The sequence below is a fragment of the Oncorhynchus gorbuscha genome, linkage group LG17 (genome assembly GCF_021184085.1).
Source record: "Oncorhynchus gorbuscha isolate QuinsamMale2020 ecotype Even-year linkage group LG17, OgorEven_v1.0, whole genome shotgun sequence".
NCBI lineage: Eukaryota > Metazoa > Chordata > Actinopteri > Salmoniformes > Salmonidae > Oncorhynchus > Oncorhynchus gorbuscha.
The window spans coordinates 19,300,800-19,319,760 of NC_060189.1; the positions used below are offsets into that span (position 1 = coordinate 19,300,800).

General features: G+C 42.8%; 1 protein-coding gene across 4 annotated transcripts in view; it reads left to right on the top strand.

Moving 5' to 3' along the window:
- LOC124001463 (serine/threonine-protein kinase D3-like) overlaps window positions 1-18,961 on the top strand; it is a 77,944-nt gene that overhangs the window by 49,633 nt on the left and 9,350 nt on the right. For all 4 annotated transcript variants that reach the window (XM_046308219.1, XM_046308221.1, XM_046308220.1 and 1 more), the window contains exons 4-13: window positions 5,257-5,388; window positions 7,844-8,007; window positions 8,611-8,800; window positions 8,936-9,013; window positions 9,114-9,294; window positions 9,530-9,731; window positions 13,834-14,110; window positions 15,864-15,919; window positions 16,271-16,343; window positions 17,650-17,756. In XM_046308219.1, the coding sequence (XP_046164175.1) occupies window positions 5,257-5,388; window positions 7,844-8,007; window positions 8,611-8,800; window positions 8,936-9,013; window positions 9,114-9,294; window positions 9,530-9,731; window positions 13,834-14,110; window positions 15,864-15,919; window positions 16,271-16,343; window positions 17,650-17,756 (1,460 nt within the window). The remainder of the gene's footprint in view (window positions 1-5,256; window positions 5,389-7,843; window positions 8,008-8,610; window positions 8,801-8,935; window positions 9,014-9,113; window positions 9,295-9,529; window positions 9,732-13,833; window positions 14,111-15,863; window positions 15,920-16,270; window positions 16,344-17,649; window positions 17,757-18,961) is intronic.

Here is an 18,961-nt window from a genome sequence, read left to right on the forward strand (position 1 = left end):
GGATGTTATAGCACTGAGCTGTTAATGGGCTGTTAATGGGATGTTATAGCACTGAGCTGTTAATGGGATGTTATAGCACTGAGCTGTTAATGGGATGTTATAGCACTGAGCTGTTAATGGGATGTTATAGCACTGAGCTGTTAATGGGATGTTATTATAGCACTGAGCTGTTCATGGGATGTTATAGCACTGAGTTGTTAATGGGATGTTATAGCACTGAGATGTTAATGGGATGTTATAGCACTGAGCTGTTAATGGGATGTTATAGCACTGAGCTGTTAATGGGATGTTATAGCACTGAGCTGTTAATGGGATGTTATAGCACTGAGCTGTTAATGGGATGTTATAGCACTGAGCTGTTAATGGGATGTTATAGCACTGAGCTGTTAATGGGATGTTATAGCACTGAGCTGTTAATGGGATGTTATAGCACTGAGCTGTTAATGGGATGTTGTTATAGCACTGAGATGTTAATGGGATGTTATTATAGCACTGAGATGTTAATGGGATGTTGTTATAGCACTGAGCTGTTAATGGGATGTTATAGCACTGAGATGTTAATGGGATGTTATAGCACTGAGCTGTTAATGGGATGTTATAGCACTGAGCTGTTAATGGGATGTTATAGCACTGAGCTGTTAATGGGATGTTATAGCACTGAGCTGTTAATGGGATGTTATAGCACTGAGCTGTTAATGGGATGTTATAGCACTGAGCTGTTAATGGGATGTTATAGCACTGAGCTGTTAATGGGATGTTATAGCACTGAGCTGTTAATGGGATGTTGTTATAGCACTGAGATGTTAATGGGATGTTATTATAGCACTGAGATGTTAATGGGATGTTGTTATAGCACTGAGCTGTTAATGGGATGTTATAGCACTGAGCTGTTAATGGGATGTTGTTATAGCACTGAGATGTTAATGGGATGTTATAGCACTGAGCTGTTAATGGGATGTTATAGCACTGAGCTGTTAATGGGATGTTATTATAGCACTGAGCTGTTAATGGGATGTTATAGCACTGAGCTGTTAATGGGATGTTATAGCACTGAGCTGTTAATGGGATGTTATAGCACTGAGCTGTTAATGGGATGTTGTTATAGCACTGAGATGTTAATGGGATGTTATTATAGCACTGAGCTGTTAATGGGATGTTGTTATAGCACTGAGCTGTTAATGGGATGTTATAGCACTGAGCTGTTAATGGGATGTTGTTATAGCACTGAGATGTTAATGGGATGTTATAGCACTGAGCTGTTAATGGGATGTTATTATAGCACTGAGCTGTTAATGGGATGTTATTATAGCACTGAGCTGTTAATGGGATGTTATAGCACTGAGTTGTTAATGGGATGTTATAGCACTGAGCTGTTAATGGGATGTTATAGCACTGAGCTGTTAATGGGATGTTATAGCACTGAGTTGTTAATGGGATGTTATAGCACTGAGTTGTTAATGGGATGTTATAGCACTGAGCTGTTAATGGGATGTTATAGCACTGAGCTGTTAATGGGATGTTATAGCACTGAGATGTTAATGGGATGTTATAGCACTGAGCTGTTAATGGGATGTTATAGCACTGAGATGTTAATGGGATGTTATAGCACTGAGCTGTTAATGGGATGTTATAGCACTGAGTTGTTAATGGGATGTTATAGCGCTGAGATGTTAATGGGATGTTATAGCACTGAGCTGTTAATGGGATGCTATAGCACTGAGCTGTTAATGGGATGTTATAGCACTGAGCTGTTAATGGGATGTTATTATAGCACTGAGCTGTTAATGGGATGCTATAGCACTGAGCTGTTAATGGGATGTTATAGCACTGAGCTGTTAATGGGATGTTATAGCACTGAGCTGTTAATGGGATGTTATAGCACTGAGCTGTTAATGGGATGTTGTTATAGCACTGAGATGTTAATGGGATGTTATTATAGCACTGAGATGTTAATGGGATGTTGTTATAGCACTGAGATGTTAATGGGATGTTATAGCACTGAGCTGTTAATGGGATGTTATTATAGCACTGAGCTGTTAATGGGATGTTATTATAGCACTGAGCTGTTAATGGGATGTTATTATAGCACTGAGATGTTAATGGGATGTTATAGCACTGAGCTGTTAATGGGATGTTATTATAGCACTGAGCTGTTAATGGGATGTTATAGCACTGAGTTGTTAATTGGATGTTATAGCACTGAGCTGTTAATGGGCTGTTAATGGGATGTTATAGCACTGAGCTGTTAATTGGATGTTATAGCACTGAGCTGTTAATGGGCTGTTAATGGGATGTTATAGCACTGAGCTGTTAATGGGATGTTATAGCACTGAGCTGTTAATGGGATGTTATAGCACTGAGCTGTTAATGGGATGTTATAGCACTGAGCTGTTAATGGGATGTTATTATAGCACTGAGCTGTTAATGGGATGTTATAGCACTGAGTTGTTAATGGGATGTTATAGCACTGAGATGTTAATGGGATGTTATAGCACTGAGCTGTTAATGGGATGTTATAGCACTGAGCTGTTAATGGGATGTTATAGCACTGAGCTGTTAATGGGATGTTATAGCACTGAGCTGTTAATGGGATGTTATAGCACTGAGCTGTTAATGGGATGTTATAGCACTGAGCTGTTAATGGGATGCTATAGCACTGAGCTGTTAATGGGATGTTATAGCACTGAGCTGTTAATGGGATGTTATAGCACTGAGCTGTTAATGGGATGCTATAGCACTGAGCTGTTAATGGGATGTTATAGCACTGAGCTGTTCATGGGATGTTATAGCACTGAGCTGTTAATGGGCTGTTAAGGGGATGTTATAGCACTGAGCTGTTCATGGGATGTTATAGCACTGAGCCCTAGTGACAGAAACCACAACCTCGGAACAGAACAGCTTTCCCCTCCAGCATCTCTTACTGTATATAACTGCCTGTTCTAAGTTACTTCCCAGGTCAGACTCTCTGATATGGATGCATTATATGTGAACAGTTTGTTCCCTAGATCTGAGTTATAGTTTGTTTTATGCACACAGACATACCAATAACACAAGTGCTGACGGTGCAGTAAATCATCTGACCATTATCGGCTGACAAAACAGCATAAAATTCCTTTACATTACAGTGAACACTCAGGGCTCTTTTTTAACAAACTAACACAGTGGTACATTTTTGCGATAGCGCTTATAGGTCCAGGGCTGTCAGAAATATTTTTGCTGTTTTGACTTAAGGAATTATGGGCCCAGTAGCTAGCGGTGGCGTGAAAAGGCTGGGTTTTGATGAATAAACAGTGCCTCCTCACTGGCCAATCCGAACGTGCTCCTTGGCTAAATATGTGGTTGCTTCAAGGTTCGTATTTATGGTATTTTATGTACTGCGTTGTCATCAATTCCAGTGTAGTCCATAATAGCCTAGTTTGGTAAATAAAATAACTAAAAGCATACAGAAACAAAATAACAAAATGTAGGCCTATCCCATCTCTGCTAAATATGTTGAACATGTTTTCAGTCAACATTGTTCGAAGTAATTGCTTGGTTTCAATATGGAAATATATTGTTAAACATAGCATTTACACTGATATAGGGGCTCGCCTACTATAAATTGTATTATGGTTGAGCCATGGATATGCCAAACATTGTCAATAAGCAAGATTAAATTCACTATTGATAAAGCCTAAAATGAGAGTGAATAATTCTAATCGAAACGACTAGTTTAAAGTAGGCTGTCTAAATACAGTTACAGGCGCCATCATTTCTCCCTGTAGGCATATAATATTACGGCAACGCAGACAATGGAGGGTTTTACGCACATCCACACTTTTCACAGAATCTGAAAAAGAGAATATTAAGATAATGTCCCAAATACAGTATAATGTTTAAAAAAACGTAATGGAACCATCTTACAGATGGCATTCACACTTCTCCAGAAATAGCAGACGGCTTCTAAATTCCATTGCATGCGAGCTGGTTTTTAATCAAATTAAATGAAAAATAAGCAATCCATTTTTTTAAACAACAATAATATTTGTAAATAGCTTGGTCAGAAGCTATGGAACAAGAGAGGATATGTGTTTTTTGTACCTGTAACCCTCGTAGTTATAAACATAAAAAACAAAAGGTTTTTCTCATTTGGGTCTCATTTAATTAAAAATCAACCAAGTAGAGACCTATAGCCTCCCCTGCCTCAATGAAGGCTGTTTTTTTGTTTGCCAAGTGAAGGTTTTGGCTCGTGAGACTGCTTTGAAATAAATCTTAATCAACAAAGCTTTATTAAAAGATCAAGTTTGGGAGCAGTCACTCCTCTCTTGTTTATTTTTTTTTTACTAGCTCAAGGGCACTGTGCGTCACGGCTGGATAGGTTGTGCTCCCGCTCACAAAATCCATGCTATTACCAACCGTGTTACCGCTAAGACCTGCATTTCATTGTTCTTAAAGGACACACCTCAAATGTTGCCACTCCGCCCACATCAGTGCAAGCGAACTGATATTAGACAGGTACATTTCTGAACCTGGTGAATGGGGTGGAAAACACAAGAGCGGCAGTTTTTACATGCTGAAGATGAAAACAAGTGAGCGTTTAGCACTTGTGCAGTTGTCGCGACAGCCGAAAATGGAGCCCGAAACCTCTTAACTATACGGACAATAAAAGGCCATTCCAAAATGTGCAGTTTTGTTACACAACACATTGCCACAGACATCTCAAGTTTTGAGGGAGCATGCAATTGGTATGCTGAATGCAGGGATGTCCACCAAAGCTGTTGCCAGATCATTTAATGTTAATTTCTCTACCATAAGCCACCTCCAATGTCATTTTAGAGAATTTGGCAGTATGTCCAACCGGCCTCACAGCCGCAGACCAAGTGTGACCATGCCAGCCCAGGACCTCCACATCCAGCTTCTTCACTGCGGCATTGTCTGGGATCCTCTGTAATAAAGCCCTTTGGTGGATAAAACCCATTCTGATTGGCTGGGCCTGGCTCCCCATCCATGGCTGCACCCCTGCCCAGTCATGTTAAATCCATATATTTGGGCCTAATGAATGTATTTCAATTGACTGATTTCCTTATATGAACTGTAACTCAGCAAAATCTTTGAAGTTGTTTCACGTTGCATTTATATTTTTGTTAAGTTTAATTGTTATTTTATTTTTTTGTAATTCTCATTATTTGGTTTCAGGGTTTTTGTGTTTGAAGTTTATTTGTTTTGCTTTAGTTTTGTTTGCCATGTTCTTGTTTTTAAGTTATGTCTGATTTGCAGCTTTAGCCACAGTAGAGGACTTCCAGATCCGGCCCCATGCCCTCTATGTCCACTCATACAAAGCCCCCACCTTCTGTGACTACTGTGGGGAGATGCTATGGGGCCTCGTCCGGCAGGGGCTCAAATGTGAAGGTAAGCACACACGCATACACACACACACAGACACACACATCAAGCTCTCTCTCACATCTGGGGTGCACTGTGAACCGAAAGCCAAGGTGTCAAATGTTTACCCGACTCGTACACTCATACACACACAAATCAAGCATGCCCTTCTCTTGGTCCAATCTGAGAGGTACATTAAGACTGGTCGTAGCACTGTGCAGCAGTAAGCCTCAGTGGGTGTGTGACTTCCTCTCATTGCTAAAGAAGGTCCTTGAAGAGATGGCCGGCCTGGCCTGTTTGAATTGAGCCCAGTGTGCTGATGCCAAGCGTTGGACTCAGCCTTCAAAGGCCCTTTAGAAAGCATGTGCTGCTGCTCTACTCTAACCCTCTCTGATGGATCCAGCGTGTCCCTCAGTACAACACAACCTGCCCCAGGGCCAGCCGGGACAGGAATGCAACAGGCGCTCCAATAGGATGAAAGATTTGGACTGGTATACCTAGTCAAATTGCAATTAAATGTGGGATTGTGGAATGTAGAATTGCATGTGATTTGTGACTATTGGATCAGATCTATTTTATTCCATGCTATGTCTTTGAAAAGCATTTTAAGCTTTCTTTGAGGAAGGATGAGATCAAATGACTGTATGTAGAGCCCTCATGTGGACGTTTAAGAGAATGAAGCTGGTGGGTAGAATCAAAGTAGTGCTTTCCTACCCTATTCATTTACTTAGTTTCCTTCCTAAGACGTGTTAATATATCTCAAGATGTCATCACAAATATGTCTTAATACATGTCTCAAGATGGCTGGGTATGAAATGTTGCTGAGTATCAAGCCGACATCCAAAGTCTGTTTGTTACATACAGTCGTTGCCAAATGTTTTGAGAATGACACAAATATTAATTTCCACAAAGTTTGCTGCTTCAGTGTCTATATATATATTTGTCAGATGTTACTATGGAATACTGAATTATAATTACAAGCATTTCATAAGTGTCAAAGGCTTTTATTGACAATTACATGAAGTTGATGCAGAGTCAATATTTGCAGTGTTGACCCTTCTTTTTCAAGACCACTGCAATCCGCCCTGGTATGCTGTCAATTAACTTCTGGGCCACATCCTGACTGATGGCAGCCCATTATTGCATAATCAATGCTTGGGAGTTTGTCAGAATTTGTGGGTTTTTGTTTGTCCACTCGCCTCTTGAGGATTGACCACAAGTTCTCAATGGGATTAAGGTCTGGGGAGTTTCCTGGCCATGGACCTAAAATACCGATGTTTTGTTCCCCGAGCCAATTAGTTATCACTTTTGCCTTATGGCAAGGTGCTCCATCATGCCGGAAAAGCCATTATTCGTTACCAAACTGATCCTGGATGGTTGGGAGACGTTGCTCTCGGAGGATGTGTTGGTACCATTCTTTATTCATGGCTGTGTTCTTAGGCACAATTGTGAGTGAGCCCACTCGCTTGGCTGAGAAGCAACCCCACACATGAATGGTCTCAGGATGCTTTACTGTTGGCATGATACAGGACTCTGATGGTAGAGCTCACCTGATCTTCTCTGGACAATATTTTTTCCGGATGCCTCAAACAATCGGAAAGGGGATTCATCAGAGAAAATGATTTTACCCCAGTCCTCAGCAGTCCAATCCCAGTACCTTTTGCAGAATATCAGTTTGTCCCTGATGTTTTTCTTGGAGAGAAGTGGCTTCTTTGCTGCCCTTCTTGACACTAGGCCATCCTCCAAAAGTCTTCGCCTCACTGTGCGTGCAGATGACACCTGCCTGCTGCCATTCGTGAGCAAGCTCTGTACTGGTGGTGTCCTGATCCCGCAGCTGAATCAACTTTAGGATACCGTCCTGGCGCTTGCTGGACTTTCTTGGGCGCCCTGAAGCCTTCTTCACAACAATTGAACCGCTCTCCTTGAAGTTCTTCATGATCCGATAAATTATTGATTTCGGTGCAATCTTACTGGCAGCAATATCCTTGCCTGTGAATCCCTTTTTGTGCAAAGCAATGATGACGGCACGTGTTTCCTTGCAGGTAACCATGGTTGACAGAGGAAGAACAATGATTCCAAACACCACCCTCATTTTGAAGCTTCCAGCCTGTTATTTAAACTCGATCAGCATGACAGAGTGATCTCCAGCCTTGTCCTCGTCAATACTCACACCTATGTTAACGAGAGAATCACTGACATGATGTCAGCTGGTCCTTTTGTGGCAGGGCTGAAATGCAGTGGAAATGTTCTTTTGAGATTCAGTTCATTTGCATGGCAAAGAGGGACTTTGCAATTCATCTGATCACTCTTCATAACATTCTGGATTATATGCAAATTGCCATCATACAAACTGAGGCAGCAGACTTTGTGAAAATTAATATTTGTGTCATTCTCAAAACCTTTGGCCACCACTGTATAGCCTGTACTGTACAATATGTGTTTTGTTCTTCATGTGTAATTAGTGACCACTGTGTACTTCCAGGTTGTGGGTTGAACTACCACAAGCGCTGCGCCTTTAAGATACCCAACAACTGCAGTGGGGTGAGGAAGAGACGTCTGTCCAACGTGTCCCTGCCGGGCTCTTCGCTCTCAGTCCCTCGGCCCCTCCCCGGTCCCACTGAACATGCGGTGGTATTCCCGGAGGAGGTAAGACCTGTGCTTCCATTGGTGTAGAGAGATGTTCTGTGGTAAAGATACATTCTGCACAATACAAAGAGCTTTAAGACCCTGTGAAAGTGGCTATGTAAACACAATCCCTTATAAAGTTACACCCAAGCACAGGTCATTGCTTGCAAGGCGGCAACGTTGTCCGTCTACGCCCCTTGTGAAAGTACCATAGGATTTTAACCTTCAGTACAGTTACTAACCAGTTCTATGTGATTGGCTTAAAATGTTGTTCACTTTTGACGTGATCTAACTGTCATTCCGATTGAGACATATTTGTCAGTTGGCAATAAATGAACTACAAGGTCACGCCTTGTTGTTTCTTAACAATTGTCTATGTTTGTCAGCCAAATCTATTGGAGTATCTTACTATCTTGATGTGAAACACCACAAAGACACAGCAAATTGAATTTGATTAACTGGATGGTATGATGGCCTCCCCTAAGCGTATGAAACGTGTTTGTTTGAGGCTAGCTAGATAGAATATTCTCCTTGGTGACCAACGCTTATGAATGGTCCATGAACATTAAATTAGGCCAATTAAATTAAACCCTTGTAAACCCTTCCCATCTCTCCCTGCAACAGCGCTGCCACCAGGAGGCAGGGAAGAGGATCCTGTCGTGGAGTGGCCGGCCCATCTGGATGGAGAAGATGGTGCTGGGGCGAGTCAAGGTGCCTCACACCTTCGCCATCCACACCTACACACGGCCAACCATCTGCCAGTACTGCAAACGCCTGCTCAAGGGCCTCTTCCGCCAGGGCATGCAGTGCAGAGGTGAGGTGCCACCTCCCTTCGTCTCGGTTTGTCTGTATGTCTCTATGTCCATATCGGCCTAGACCTCTTTACCTTTCTCCCTCTAGAGTACCATGTTGTGTTATTAAATCCATGTTTTCTGTACTTTCTTTTCAGATTGTAAATTCAATTGCCATAAGCGGTGTGCATCAAAGGTACCAAGAGACTGCTTGGGTGAGGTTTCCTTCAATGGAGGTAATTTCTGCTGTCCTATTTTCACATTCCATGTCCATTTATCATGGTAAGATGTAACTGAGGGACATACTCATATTTGTGTGATCATGTGTGTCCACAGAGCCTGCCAGCCCAGGGCCTGACTCTGACAGTACCATGGAGGTGGACAGTAGTGATGTGGAGAGCACTAGAGGACTACTGGATGACTCTGACGAACCTTCAACCCCAGACGACAAGATGTTCTATATGGACTCTCCTTTTCTGGACCGCGAGAAGGACGAGGAGCCCATCAAGACCATCAGGTATTATATAGCAAGACACCTTACATTACTGGGACATATTTGAGCTAACTTGGAGTTTAGCTTATGCAATAGTTGTGTAAACATAGACCATGTAGTTATCAAACAGGTCTGCGTCAATGGACCTTCTTCTTTCCCATTGTTGCTTCTGCTTGCTCTTCTCACGCTCAGGCCCAGGTTTCTGCTAAGCACTTTGTGACAAATGTTTTGATAAAAAGTGCTGTGTGTGTGTCCCCAGCCCATCCACCAGCAGCAACATCCCTCTGATGCGGGTGGTCCAGTCCATCAAACAGACCAAGAGGAGGAGCTCCACCATGGTGAGGGAGGGCTGGATGGTCCACTACACCAGCAGAGACAACCTGAGGAAGAGACACTACTGGAGACTGGACACCAAGAGCCTCAGCCTGTTTCAGAACGACACTGGAGCAAAGTTCTACAAGGTGAGAGAGCAACACCACATATCATCTATTACCTGACAGAGGCAGAGGCATGGCAGAATGAAATGGGCACCAGAGTCTGCATTTACATTAATGTCACAGAACAACGTAAACAGATCAGTAATTCTCAATCTTTACACTGTCTAAAACCAAATGGTTTCAACCAAACGCTGACAATAAAACACATTTATTTATATATATATATATGTGTGTTTTATTGTCTTGGGTGTATAGTGAGTTAAAAGGGCCTGCCCAATGTAATGGTGTGACTAAGACTGGGGGCTGCTGTGTCGCAACTGTAAACTACAGTGGGCCATTAATACACAGAGAAAATCCCCCAGCCTGCCTCCTGTGGTTTCACAGGCAGTACACTGACATTTCTCCACAGTTGCAGAGTGAACGTTTTTTTCTAGGGCCACGTTGTCATCAGCAGTATTTGTATCTGAAAATGTTATGGGTTTTTGCTGGGGAAATCTGCCTGAAAGGGACGTCCAACACATACAGTGGGGCAAAAAAGTATTTAGTCAGCCACCAATTGTGCAAGTTCTCCCACTTAAAAAGATGAGAGAGGCCTGTAATTTTCATCATAGGTACACTTCAACTATGACAGACAAAATTAGAAAAAAAATCCAGAAAATCACATTGTAGGATTTTAAATAAATTGATTTGCAAATTATGGTGGAAAATAAGTATTTGGTCACCTACAAACAAGCAAGATTTCTGCCTCTCACAGACCTGTAACTTCTTCTTTAAGAGGCTCCTCTGTCCTCCACTCATTACCTGTATTAATGGCACCTGTTTGAACTTGTTATCAGTATAAAAGACACCTATCCCCAACCTCAAACAGTCACACTACAAACTCCACTATGGCCAAGACCAAAGAGCTGTCAAAGGCTACCAGAAACAAAATTGTAGACCTACACCAGGATGGGAAGACTGAATCTGCAATAGGTAAGCAGCTTGGTTTGAAGAAATCAACTGTGGGAGCAATTATTAGGAAATGGAAGACATACAAGACCACTGATAATCTCCCTCGATCTGGGGCTCCACGCAAGATCTCACCCGTGGGGTCAAAATGATCACAAGAACGGTGAGCAAAAATCACAGAACCACACGGGGGGACCTAGTGAATGACCTGCAGAGAGCTGGGACCAAAGTAACAAAGCCTACCATCAGTAACACACTACGCCGCCAGGGACTCAAATCCTGCACTGCCAGACGTGTCCCCCTGCTTAAGCCAGTACATGTCAAGGCCCGTCTGAAGTTTGCTAGAGAGCATTTGGATGATCCAGAAGAAGATTGGGAGAATGTCATATGGTCAGATGAAATCAAAATATAACTCTTTGGTAAAAACTCAACTCGTCATGTTTGGAGGTCAAAGAATGCTGAGTTGCATCCAAAGAACACCATACCTACTGTGAAGCATGGGGGTGGAAACATCATGCTTTGGGGCTGTTTCTCTGCAAAGGGACCAGGATGACTGATCCGTGTAAAGGAAAGAATGAATGGGGCCATGTATCGTGAGATTTTGAGTGAAAACCTCCTTTCATCAGCAAGGGCATTGAAGATGAAACGTGGCTGGGTCTTTCAGCATGACAATGATCCCAAACACATCGCCCGGGCAACGAAGGAGTGGCTTCGTAAGAAGCATTTCAAGGTGCTGGAGTGGCCTAGCCAGTCTCCAGATCTCAACCCCATAGAAAATCTTTGGAGGGAGTTGAAAGTCTGTGTTGCCCAGCAACAGCCCCAAAACATCACTGCTCTAGAAGAGATCTGCATGGAGGAATGGGCCAAAATACCAGCAACAGTGTATCGAAACCTTGTGAAAACTTACAGAAAACGTTTAACTTCTGTCATTGCCAACAAAGGGTATATAACAAAGTATTGAGATAAACTTTTGTTATTGACCAAATACTTATTTTCCACCATAATTTGCAAATAAATTCATATAAAATCCTACAATGTGATTTTCTGGATTTTTTTTCTTCTCATTTTGTCTGTCATAGTTGAAGTGTACCTATGATGAGAATTACAGGCCTCGTCTTTTTAAGTGGGAGAACTTGCACAATTAGTGGCTGACAAAATACATTTTTGCCCCACTGTATATACAATACATTATAACAAGTTGCATCACTCATAACAGATATGCTCTTTCAAATGTCTTACCAAACCTTCACCATAAACTTTTGTTGTCAAGTTTGAATACATTTGATTAATGCATTTTGACATTGATTTCCAAATGCTATAACTCCAGCTTCAGAGACTGTGTGACAGTTCCATGGTGACACCAGTGGCGTAGCTGTGTAATTAGACACTTGGCAGCAAGGCAGTCCTTGTTCCCTCTGTGTAAAGGCTTCCACATGTTCCGTACAGTCTTGCTTCTGTGAGCCTGTCCCAGCCTCGTTCGGTGTGGGTGTGTTACTCTGAAGCCTCCCCTGATTGTGGTGAGAGATGTGACGCAGTGGGAGGGTGTTTATGGTGCTATGGTTTCTAACGACTTTTGTTTTGTGAGATGTTGCACATTCAGTGTGTGTGTGTGTGTGTGTGTGTGTGTGTGTGTGTGTGTGTGTGTGTGTGTGTGTGTGTGTGTGTGTGTGTGTGTGTGTGTGTGTGTGTGTGTGTGTGTGTGTGTGTGTGTGTGTGTGTGTGTGTGTGTGTGTGTGTGAGAGAGAGAAAGTGTGTGTAAGTGTAGGTAGACACCTAATTGCCAGGCTGTCGTCTAATATTATTCTGTTTTAAAGCTCCACTCTCCGAGTGTTACGGCTGTGACTGACACACCCTCCATCTTCCCAGCAGTGAAACAGTGGAGAGGAAACCCCAGTCTTTTATACAGCTGGGTTTGAGACATTCAGGGTGTGTTTAGAGGCAGCTTTATATGGTCGTTTATTATCAACTTGCCACTTAGCATAGCACTCAGGAGACTAATTGAAGACTAGCTTTTCGCCAATGGGTTCTTTCTCATTCTCTCAAATCTCAGCATATGGGTCGTTCTGTTTTATTTGTTGCTAGTGTGTGCTCCATAGATTGAGCCAGTGGTCACATTAGGTTATATACCGTAGCCTCTGAGTCTCGGGTGTTTTCCCCCACTGTCTCTCTCTCCTTCTCTCTTGTTCTCCTGTCGTGTGGCTGTCCTCTCCTCTCTCTACCTCCATTCATCTGATTAGCGGTGGTGGTTGTGTGTCGATGCATCAGATGACTGCCATTTTCAACATTTGGAAGTCATATAGGCTTCTCTTTTGAAGATGAGACCCCTGTACTTGTGGTTTCCAAAACCCTTTTATGGGGGTAAGGGGGCTTCACTCAGTCTCTAGCTCCCCCGCCCCATCCCTCTCCCCAACCCCCCCGCACCGGGTTTTTGTTGTCTGATAGTCTGTGGAACAGTAGTCACTGTGTCTTGCGTCTCAATGGCTGGCAGCACGGCTCGTGCTCAGATGGGGCTCTCGTGTCCTGCCTTGTAATCATGGGGCCTCTTCTCTTCAATGGGCCCAGGTCTGGTTCACGTGGGCCGGCCCTACTAACCACTTCATCTGATACTCTGTGGTGAGCCGCCCTCAGGGGACCCAGAGGAGACGGGGGGTGGGACAATGGGGGCGAGGCACTGCAGGGGCTCCTATTGGCTAGGGACTTCCTTCTTCTTTGATTTGCATTTGACAGTGAGGCTGGAGGGAAAGAGGACTTTTAAAGTGTGCTCAAACTGCCCCTCGTGCCACTTCTGTAAGGGTCTGTCAGACAGAGGCTGTGCACTAGGCAGGGGCTGTGGATACACTACACTGTTGGAAGGGACTTGGTCTAACTTTGGGTTACTCTTTCTGGTACGCGTGCTAAGCATTAGAACATTTTTCAGCGGTTACCTCTGAACTCTGCAAAGGATTTGGTGTGTGCTTTACATCTGATCTGACTTTCTGTCTTGCTAGTGATTGATTCAGTGACTTGTCTTTCTCAGTTTGACTGTTCACTAGGCTGTGGTATTTTCTATGTCAATAATGGTTGTATTTGTCTTCTGTGTCTCTCTCTCCCCAATCACTAGCGGTGATGGCATGGCTCTCTTTGTTTGTGTCTGTTATGACCCTGGTGTCTCTCTCCCTCCTTCCCTCATGGCCCACAGGAGATCCCTCTCTCAGAGATCCTGCAGGTGGAACAATCAAGTGACTTGAGCAGCCTAGCCCAGAGCAGCAACCCACACTGCTTTGAAATCATCACCTCCACCATGGTCTACTATGTAGGGGAGAACCACGGGGTCCACTACAACAGCCCCGCTTTGGCAGCTTCAGGCGTGGGCATGGAGGTGGCCCAGGGCTGGGAGAAGGCCATCCGGCAGGCCCTGATGCCTGCCACGCCCCAGCCCAGTGTGGCCACCGCAACCGGGCAGAGCAAGGACCACAGTGAGTACAGTACCATTCTCTACTGTTAACATGGAGACATCGCTTTAGGCTACTGATCATGTGTGTATACATTAGTTATTTCTATTGGAAGTAGCATTGGCATATATTTGACATATTGTAGATAATGGCACGAGCACTGGAAATGTGGTATGAAATTTGGTTATGTGAGCGATGGAAATAGTACTATTTATGCACATAAAATGGCTAATCCTATATTGTGGTCGTTTGGTGGTTTGATTTTTATATGTGTGCAGTGGGTCAAAAGAGTCCCCATTAAATGCTTTAATCCTGAGTTAACGGTCAAGTAAGGTGAGGTGACGTTCTGAAGTGAGTAAGCAGTCAGTCTTGTTTTGAGAACTACAATGGCATTTGACATTTTAGTCATTTAGCAGACACTCTTATCCAGAGAGATTTACAGTAGTGATCATTTTTTTTTGTAGCTGGTCCCCTGTGGGATTTGAACCCACAACCCTGGCATTACAAGCGCCATTCTCCACCAACTGAGCCACAAGGGAACATCACCAGAAATGACTACTTACAGACGCAACAGAGCCTTGAATTGAGAAGCCAATCACCTCTTCCCTCCTATAATGATGGATGTTAATGAATTTGATTAGAATAATTATGATTTTACATTTAAGTCATTTAGCAGACGCTCTTATCCAGAGCGACTTACAAATTGGTGCATTCACCTTATGACATCCAGTAGAACAGTCACTTTACAATAGTGCATCTACATATGATGATCTTAGGGGCTATAGAGTCAAGGTGGCACATTCAACCTGTTGCTCACCTGTGGGCACATGGCGCAACACCTGAAACCTGACATAGATTCAGGGGATTATATGTGTGTGTTAAAATGCACCTTCCTCTTCCATCACATCCAATACAGTAATGCACCTTAATCTAATAATGAAGATGGCCCGAATCAGATTAGTGGTATTTTTTTAACCTTTAGGTTATTAAATAAACACACTTGTGGTTCAGTGCCCACAATCACCAGGGCAGGTTTTAACGTTTTAAAGTGGAGATGAGGTCTAAATAACCCCTGGAGGTCATTTAGCTGGCCATGAATTGTGGTGTAAATCAGATAGGAGGATGATAATGCCAAACAGATGAGGCCCACCATTTTATTACCCATCGCTATCCAACCACCCTGAAATAACAAGCTGCAGAGACTCAGCCTCGTGCTCAATAGTGCTATACTATGCTTCTTACTCAATGACAAGTACAGGAGGACACACGTTGTTGATCATAAGATTATTTTTCATTCATTTTATTTAACCTTTATGTAACTAGGCAAGTCCGTTAAGAACAAATTCTTATTTGCAATGACGCTGTGCATCGCCCTATGGTACTCCCAATCACAGCCGGTTGTGATACAGCCTTGATTCAAACCAGGGTGTCTGTAGTGACGCCTCAAGCACTGAGATGCAGTGCCTTAGACCGCTGCTCCACTGTGTGGTAAAACATGACTTTGAAACCCCATGACTGAATATTGGCCTCAGGGAGGCTCCCATAACACTTACTATGAAATGCAACACATAGTTATGCCGTTCAATAACACATATCTTTCCTAATCAACTTGAAAGGGTCATTATTGTATCTGCTGTGTGTATTCCAAGCAGCTGTGATAGGCTTTAAGGACGTGAAAACGTGAGAAATGTATCTCTGTTTTTGATAAGTTAGGGATACATTGAGTACTTTCTGCATTTGTACTGTTTATAGTGAAAACTTTTGTTTCCTCCACCAGAACAGGAGTTGTCTGTCAGCATATCTGTGTCGAACTGCCAGATAAAGGAGAATGTGGTGAGTATGGTAACTTTTACGGACAATCTTGCACAATTTCTCTGTATGTGCGTGTGTGCAGTCATACATTTTCCTCTTTTACTTCTGCATTCTTCATTGATCATTAAACATTGCATGTAAACTGTATGAAAAAAATATATATATTTAAAAAGACATTAAGGAAGTCACAGATACCCTTGTTATGGGAAATGGTGATATTCGTGTGGGCTAATCTTCTGCATTGAGTGAAAGTGACCCATTTGGCATCTGATATAGCAGTGTAAACATATAGCTATGTATTAGCACTACCATTACCCTTTACTAATAGATGTAATAAACTTTAGTAATACTAAAGCGCTTTCCACTCTGTAGGATATCAGCTCTGTGTACCAGATCTTCTCTGACGAGGTTCTAGGATCTGGTCAGTTTGGGATTGTGTATGGAGGTATGTGCCTGGATATCCATGTTTTGATTAATTGTATTCTCTCAACCCAAACATATTTATCTTTATGATACTATATATACACTACATGACCAAAGGTATATGGACACCTGCTCGTCGAACATCTCATTCCAAAATCATGGCCATTAATATGGAGTTAGTCCCCTTTTGCTGCTATAACAGCCTCCACTGTTCTGGGAAGGCTATCCATTAAATGTTGGAACATTGCATTTGGGACATGCATTTCAGCCACAAGAGCATTGAGGTCAGGCACTGATGTTGGGCGATTAGGCCTGGTTGATAGTCTGCGTTCCAATTCATCGCAAAGGTGTTCGATGGGGTTGAGGTCAGGGCTCTGTGCGGGCCAGTCAAGTTCTTCCACACCGATCTCAACCAACTATTTCTGTATGGACCTCGATTTGTTCACGGAGGCATTGTCATGCTGAAACAAGAAAGGAACTTCCAAAAACATTTGCCACAAAGTTGGAAGCATAGAAAAGTCTACAATGTCATTGTATGCTGTAGCGTTAAGATTTCCCTTCACTGGAACTAAGTAGGCTAACCCGAATCATGAAAAACAGCCCTAGACCATTATCTACCATTTCTATCAAACTTTACAGTTTGCACTATGCATTCGGGCAGGTAGCGTTCTCCTGGCATCCGCCAAACCCAGATTCGTCCGTTGGACTGCCAGATGGTGAACTGTGATTCATCACTCCAGAGAGCGTGTTTCCACTGCTCCAGAGTCCAATGGCGGTGAGCTTTACACCACTCCAGCTGACACTTAGCATTGCACATGGTAATCTTAGGCTTGCGCTCAGCCATGGAAACCCATTTCATGAAGCTCCTGACAAACAGTTATTGTGCTGACGTTGCTTCCAGAGGCAGTTTGGAACTCAGTAATGAGTGTTGCAACTGAAGACAGACGATTTTTACGTGCATCACCACTCGGCGGTCCCGTTCTGTGAGCTTGTGTAGCCTACCACTTTGTTGATGAGCCGTTGTTGCTCCTAGATCTTTCCACTTCATAATAACAGCACTTACAGTTGACAGAGGCAGCTCTCGCAGGGCAGAAATTTGACGAACTGACTTGTTGAACAGGTGGCATCCTATGATGGTGCCACGTTTAAAGTCACTGAGCTGTTCAGTAATGCCATTTTATTGCCCGTGTTTGTCTAAGGAGATTTTTACATGGCTGTGTGCTTGATTATTTTTACACCTGTCAACAACGGGTGTCCAAATACTTAAAAAAAAATATATATATATAGTGTATGTACACTGTTACATACTTATTTATTTCTGTTGGCAGGGAAACACAGAAAGACTGGAAGAGATGTTGCCATCAAGGTGATTGACAAAATGAGGTTCCCTACCAAGCAGGAGAGCCAACTGAGGAATGAAGTGGCCATTCTCCAGGTAACACATACAACATGTTGTAACAGTCAGATGTATTATAGCCCGAATGTAGTAGGGATTGATTGAAGCTACCGAGAACCACATACCGGATTTTTAACACAGTCGTTAGCAAAATAAAAATGTCTTGCCCAAGCCTAGCTCAATATCTAGGCGTCTGATTACAGCGTCCATAAAGAGAACATTAGACTTGACACCTTTCGGACTGAATGCGTTTGTATGGCAAAAGTTTTAATTACATTTATAATTTATCGCTCACACACGCCAATATTGAACCAAAGATGTGCTACCTTTCTGTAGTATTTCTGACACTGCTAATATATTTTCAGAATCTCAGATTTCTAAAACCGGGACCAGCAATTCGGTTGCTGCGCAACAGCAGCAGCTAGCTAGCGAACACCAGTCAGATGAGAAGCAAGCTACAAGCAAAGGAAGCTAGCTAGCTAGGTATATTTAAACTAAACCAGACCACAAATAAGTAAGCTAGCAAACGTCCCCGCTGCTATAGCCTGTTAGCTAGCCAGTAGCTACAGGTACACGCCAACGAGACTGTAACATAGCTTTATAGATCGTAGACCATAACGCAATGTTGATAATATATCATAGCTAGCTACATTCTTCCATAAAGCAAAGCTGGCTGGCTGGCTGGGTAAAGTTTGTCAACATCAAACTTTTTGAACTTTGGGAAACGCTGCTAACTGGGAAACTGCCACGCTACTCAGGCATGTTACTGTCAAACGGCTAGCTAGCATTATGTGCAGCCAGATGTCAGTTTCAGCACAAACAACTGCTAGCTAAGCTACATTTCCCCAACCAAGCCTCGCACAACACAAATTGTCTTTCTAGCTGCTGAATCTAAACCCGGCCAATGCACATGCAAGTAGCGCATCGGCTGTGCATTGTAGTAAGTGAACACAATTAGCTAGATCAACACACGAGACCGAGACGTCGCTGTTTGAGCATCCAGAACAAACTCAAGCTCTTACCTTATGATGCATTAATTCAGTACACTGCCTCCTTTGTCATCAATCAAATTTTCTTCATGCCATAATCAAAATTTGCGCTGACTGATCAACAGTGTCAAGTTACTTTTCAGTATGTTACCAAAAATTTTAACAAAGTAAGCAAATTTACGTTTAAAATATGTATTTTCCAGACATTGAAGTTATGGTAATTTTAGGTTCTAAATGAACGGTGAATATATGTAT